The sequence below is a fragment of the Triticum aestivum genome, chromosome 4A (assembly GCF_018294505.1).
Source record: "Triticum aestivum cultivar Chinese Spring chromosome 4A, IWGSC CS RefSeq v2.1, whole genome shotgun sequence".
In the NCBI taxonomy this organism is placed as follows: Eukaryota; Viridiplantae; Streptophyta; class Magnoliopsida; order Poales; family Poaceae; genus Triticum; species Triticum aestivum.
In genome coordinates, this window is record NC_057803.1 from 752,762,968 (window position 1) to 752,769,582 (window position 6,615).

General features: G+C 47.2%; 1 protein-coding gene across 1 annotated transcript in view; it reads right to left on the minus strand.

The window, feature by feature from the left end:
• LOC123084629 (uncharacterized) overlaps positions 1-6,380 on the minus strand; it is a 42,667-nt gene extending 36,287 nt beyond the window's left edge. Inside the window, exons 1-4 of the mRNA XM_044506122.1 lie at positions 6,257-6,380; positions 2,497-2,758; positions 897-1,168; positions 572-787 (exon numbers count right to left, since the gene is read on the minus strand). Coding sequence (XP_044362057.1) covers positions 572-787; positions 897-1,168; positions 2,497-2,758; positions 6,257-6,380 — 874 coding nt within the window. The remainder of the gene's footprint in view (positions 1-571; positions 788-896; positions 1,169-2,496; positions 2,759-6,256) is intronic.
• Positions 6,381-6,615: the final 235 nt, after the last annotated feature.

Consider the following 6,615-nt stretch of genomic DNA (forward strand, 5'->3'; position numbering starts at 1 on the left):
TATTATACTCCCTCCGTTTCTAAATGTAAGTCTTTTTAAACATTCCACTAGGGACTACATACGAAGCAAAATGAGTGAAGCTACACTCTAAAATGCATCTATATACATCCATATGTGGTTCATAGTGGAATCTCTACAAAGTTTAGAAACTGAGGGAGTATAATGCATACTATGGTTCTTTAAGACAAGAGTTTAACCAACAATTACTCTATGAAATACAAGCTATTGTCCAGTATGCTCTCGTGGTAGCAGATAGAAAAGGTGCTACTGCTAAAGCGACCTGCTACCTCAAGAGCGAAGGTTAAACAAAACAAATATGGTAGAAAAACATAGAGGAAATGATCTAGTGATATAACTAGACATCTTTAGCAACCTTAGTAATCACAACTTTCTGGAATACGGCGATCAAAGTGAGTGAAATGGTCAAATTCAATGACCAGAGATACATTTTACTCTTTTCATTAAAACCCGTAAACCTTTTTCCAAAATAAATGAATCTAAACACAAAAACATATCATATAGATTCTACAACTACCTACACATAGCCGTTGATAGAATGCTTACCATGTGCCGATGGAACTCATTGTTTTTTTTTCTTTACCAAAGAGACTTGATAAACCGAAATCTGCGATTTTTGGAACCATATCCTTATCTAGCAATATATTATCAGGTTTCAAGTCAGAATGCATTATGGGATATTCCAACCCCTCACGAAGATATTTTAGACCCTCGCAAATCCCTTTGATTATTCTGTAACGTGTGGGCCAGTTAAATCCGGTGTTTTCATCTGCACCAAAGAGAAAAAATGAGTATTATTGCTAAAAATGTAAATCTAAAGAACAACTTTCCTTGTGTTAAGTAAATGCAAGTGGAGCAGAAGGCACAAACTTAATTACTAGAAATAAGCTTGTTTAAGCTACCCTTGTGTACATACTCGAAGCAGAGAGCCATATGTATACGTGTAGCGGTAACTTGTTTTCCATCAAACTCTGCAAGCTCTTCCTCTGATTCTTTGCAGAAGCCCACTAACTCCACAATATTTTGATGCTTGAGCCCCCTGAGATTGTTGAACTCTTTGTGAAATTCCTTGTTATCTAGCCCTGAACTGCTATGTAGTACTTTCACGGCAATCTCTCCTCGACTTTCATGCACACCCTGTCCAACATTTCTTGTTAATACTCAACATCCTTGTTGTGCTGTAGTGATGCATGGTGTTGCAAAAACGTAGAAATACAAGCACTATGGTTTAGTTGGTTGAGTAAATTAATTAATACCACAACTTTGAGGTACCTCATAACAGTTTGCCACACTTTTAAATATATTTTTTCATAAAATCAAACTTCTTGCCTAATTTCTAACAGATCACTCAAATTGTCCACTTCTGGTCATTTGGTAGCAAATCTAACATAGCGGGCCTAATTGTCAATGCCTAAGAGGATGCATACATAGAATATCTCGCACTTGATTCTTAGATAGACATGATTACCTCCCATATGCCTTTCTTTTCTGTTTTATCCTTCTTTTCCCTTCTCCCTTCTCACATCCCACTAATCTCGCCAACATTATCCATGACTCTTCCACCAAGAACCAACTTTATCTTCCACTAGGGGATCCCCATCTGGCTCGAACGCATTGTTTGACCTCACGCCATAGGGGGAAGGGCTTGATACGTCTCCGTCATATCTATAATTTTTGATTGTTCGATGCCAATATTATAAAACTTTTATATACTTTTGGCAATATTTAGTATTAATTTTTGGGACTAACATATTGTGCCCCTCGCAGGCCGGCTGGCTTCACTCCAGCGTTGATCACCTCCTCCCCTGGCTGGATTTGTTTGGGCTCCTCAAATAACCATCTTGCTATGGTTGATTATTGGCTTTGGCAGCAGGGAGATGGGCAGTGGAGTGAAGCAAGTCCTGGTCCTGGTCTCGATCCACCAAGGGAAGGAAACAACAAGACGTCAAAGGACCTGTGCCGGGTGCCGGCCACTTTCCCTCAGTACGTGTTGGGCCCATGCAGCCGCGTGCCTACTGGCTGGGTATGAAACAAGAGACCGAGCCGGCCGGACGAGCTCAGTCAGTCACGACCCATCCATGCATGATGCATGTGGACGCGTCTGATGGCTGCTTGCGATCACGTACCTCAGCTGTAAACTCAAAGCAGTTTTCGGGCCTACCCTGCCAATACGCGTGCGTACCGTCACGGGTCTCACCTTATAACGTTTGTAAAGGCACCGGCACCTGCACCGGCACCTGCATATGCTGGCACCAGTATTGAGATTCCTCGCGCAGCTAGTTTCACAATGAGAAAACCGTTTTCACACCGTCGACCCAGTGTCTTCCAACCTTAGAGAATCTATAGCTGCATATGTCAAACTCGCAGTGTCCAGGCACCACATAAATTTCAGTTCTTGCAACCGGACATCTCATTCTTAAATTCATACAAAAGCATGCAAACTAAAAAACCTAAGTACTATGTCGATTACCTAACTACTTGTCGTCGGAGATGTCGACGATCTCCGTGCCCGGCTCCAGCAGCATTGGCGGCACCCGCACCTCTTCCTCCTCTGGCGCCTCCTGCTGCTTCGCTCCAACCTTCTCCTCCTCTATCTCCGCGTCGAGTTCGGCGAAGAGCGCATCGGTCTCCGCCTGCTCCTGCCGGAGGAACGCCCGGTTGGCCTCCACATACGCCTCATCCTCGATGGATTCCAGGATGGCCTGTTGCTTCAGTATCTCGTCGGCTCCGGCTGCTCTTCCTGCTCCACCTCCATTGGAGCATGCTCATCTGCCTCCTCTTCCTCCGGCTGCTCCTCCTCCTCCGGCTCCGGCCAGTCCGGAGGCAGCCCGACAGCGATGTGGGCGGCGCGTGGCTTGGCTCGCCCGAATCTCCTGCTGGATCGCGTAGCGGCGCTCCGGCGTCAGCAACGCGTAGTAGGTGACCTTGCTCCGAGCCATGACGGACTGCCGGAGCATGGCGTCAGACTATGGGTAGAGCGCCGGAGCGGGAGAGCGGAGAGGAGGATGGGCTCGGGTTGGCGGCGCCGAGAGAGGTGGGGGGTGGGGGGAGGATGGGTTAGGGTTGCGGGACGCCGGCCGGCTTAAATAGCCGGATTCGGTCTTGGGTGGCGAACCGGAGCGGCGCGACGCGACGGACGGATGTGGTGCTCGTCGGACCTTTGGGTTTCCGGGCGTTTCTGCGTGGGACCCGGATGTCAGACCGACGTGGCGGGCGCCCCCGGGCTCGCTCGTGCACCCCTATATCTGCCCCATATTTGAGCTGAATATGGGGGGTGCCGGTCATCCCGCGCGTTTAAGGCCGGTTTGAGAGGCCGGGTTGGGTCTAAATTTCCTGACCGGTCGGTAACCGGGCGGCCTGCCCGGGCGTTTGAGATGGATTTGAGAGGTCTGGTTATAGATGCTCTTACCGTTTGTATTGTCCACAGTAGTTAACAGTGATTCAGTTCAGCCGAGTCATGATTACTAGCTTCATGCAAAAGCCTAAAGTATACAGAGCACTGCCCCATTATGCACACAAAAAACTGCTGCCATTGTTTCCAAAACTGATGGGATTGATTGTACGAGACATGCTGCAGAATCAAACTTAACCACCTGTTACATGTCTGAAACAAGGCGGGCCTCCTTGCTTCTCAGACTGAATGTGATTGAACCATTCTAAAGTTTATTGGGGATAGACGCGCTCCGATTCTTTGAAATCAGCTCTGTTCGACTAAGCATTTAGAAGCCATCATATCTTTGCAGCGCACATTGCAAAGGCTTAGAGCAATTCTAGCAGGCTCCGGCAGCCTACATATCCATATGGAACGCTCCATATACAATATAGAGGTTGCAGAGGCAATGCGCAAACACAGAGTGTCAACCATATATGTCGCTTCGGGAGAATATCATACGGAAACCAACATTCAAAGAAAACTTCGTGGAAACCAAGTTTGAAATTTTCAAAAAATTCTAGAAAAAAAAGTATGATGTTAAGAGGGTGATGTTATATTGTCATGTGAAATTTCAAGTTAAAAAACATAATGGGGTGCGACCTATGAAAAAGATAAATTCATCAATGAATAGTGAAGTTACTATTCGACACTATTCAATGCTGATTTTTTCCTTTTCATGGCTCATATCTTGTAATGTGTTTGAACTTGAAATTTTGCAAGGCAATAGAACATCACTCTGTTTGCATCCAGTAAGTTTTGAGATTTTTTTAGAACTTCAAAACATTGTTTTCGCGTGGTTTTCATCGCCTTTCACCGGATGTTAGTTTCCATTTGATATTTTCCCATATAGCCTCCATAAGGTTTTCTAATGTGGGACCCATTTATCAGTGGCTATAAGACATCTCATGAAAGAACATAATGCATTCCGATACCTGTTTTGCTTTTAGTTTCAAATAATCATCCACATTTTTTCGCAAAAAAAATGAAAATCGTGCACTCTCAATTCCAATGCGTGTGAACAAGTGGTTATGAAGCTGTATAAAATCATTGTAACGTGATAGAATGATATAAGTTATAAGATCCACACATACACATCTACATAGATAAAAAAAAGTTGTGTAAACATACAACACTAATATTGGGCATAGCTAACGCCTCAGCATAGGCACCATAGCATTTTGAGATAGATAAAGGAAGGAAACTACCATGTAAATGTGACTAACATATACAAGAAACATAAGCAACATAGTAAAAAATTAACTTCGGAAACAAATACACTTGGATAATTTCTATAGGCATCGGACCAGGAAAGTTTGTTTTGCTAACGGCGGCAACCAAACACCTCTAAGTACCTAGCTATAAGATCTGAATAACAAGCTCCACAAACACCGCCACCACCTATACAAAGTCATGTCTGAACATGATTTTATACAATGCTCTAGATAGGTGCTAATTACCAAATTTCACACTGATTACCTAAATTTACCATGATTGTGGTAAGCTCGGTATAGATGATAATTGGCATGTGCATCCAGGAATCAATTGCAAAAACAATTAGGAATAAAGAAAATTACATCCTACATATGAAATGATGCCCGAAACCTGCAATTTTATGGATTAAATGAGTTATGAGCCAGCACCTGAATAGAAAAGTCTATCTGAATTAGTGCCCTCAAGAGATGTACATACATACTCCCTCCGTCCGATAAAACTTGTCCCCGATAACAATTTACAAAAATACCCCTCGCTTTAATCCGACAAACGACACAACGTCGTCACCTCGCCAAGCGCAGGATGCCTTCTCCCCTTCATCTCGCCGCCTTTCTTCGTCTGCGTTGCCTGATCCCGATGAGGGGGGAGGGGAGGGGAGGAAAGGAATCCCCTTCTCTGCAAAGCTCTCGATTTTCCAGCTCCGATGTGTTGTGGCGTCGTGGCCGGGCGGACCTAAGCGCGTTGCTGCTAGCGGCCGCCGTAAGATTGCTGGCCTCCGATGCCCCCCTCTTCCAGGCCCCTCTCCACGCCTCCAGTCGGTGTCGCTGGCCTTCGACGTGCACCTCCTCCTGCTGGCTACTTGAGCTGGCCGGAGCAGACAAGCACACACACCCAAGGTCTCCGACGGTGGCCAGAAAGACGCTAGCGTCGCTGCAGAGCCAGGAGACGCAGGAGGTACCCTACGCGTACAAGGACGAGGCCACCGACGGTGTTGGGAATAAGTCGTGACGGAGCACGGTGCGACTGGCGTCAGTGTGCCAGGTCGGGTCCGTGGCGGTGCGACCGGCGTCGGTGCGTCAGGTCGGGTCCGCGGGCTGGATCACGGACGTAAATGTGTCGCGTGTGTGTACTGCTGGTCGAGCCGGGCGCTGGTATGTGGCCGCGTTGGGTAGGTGTGTGTGCGCGTGCGTGGCGTGTGTGTGGCGTAGTGGCCAAGGCAGGTCGTTGGTGATCTGTTGGATTGGCCGTGGTGTGCGCGTTGGTTGCGTTGTGAGCACACACGAGCATGCAGATCGTGGACGCGGCTGTGTAGGAGTGTGGGCAAGGCCTTGTGCGTGAGTGCGCCTGGGTTATAAACTCTCTGTACTGCTGCTGGTTTGTTGCGGCTAGCCTGTGTTGTGAAATACAGAGAAAAGGCTGTGGATGTTTGTGCGGCCAAGCCACCAAATATCGTGCCCTCTCCTTCTTCTACCTCTAGTCCTGAGTGAGTGAGAGAGAGAGAGAGAGAGAGAGAGAGAGAGCTGTCCTACAGATGGGACCAAGAAGAGGCTGAGCTTCGTGGCTGGCGTAGTACGCCGGGCGCGCCACGCTCACCTCCCGCGACGTGCAGAACGCGGTCCGCCTCGTGCTCCCCGGCAAGCTCGCCAAACACGCCATCTTCTGTACATGCGCTGAACTGAAGTGAAGATCCATCAGAAGAAGGGCAGCAGGGTGGCATGCGTGGTTCAGTCCAGATAGACTGAATATGTTGTTGTTGTGGTAGCAGGGTGGCATACTTCTCGTAGTAGCAACAGCAATACTACATGCCTGGATATGTTGTTGCTGATGTAGTCCGATTTGCAATGCACCACTCCATGCCTGGATATGTTGTTGTTGATGTAGTCTGAATATGTAGTCCGATTTGCAATGCAGACAGTACACACCTACTGCTACAGGCCCGACGACAATGCACA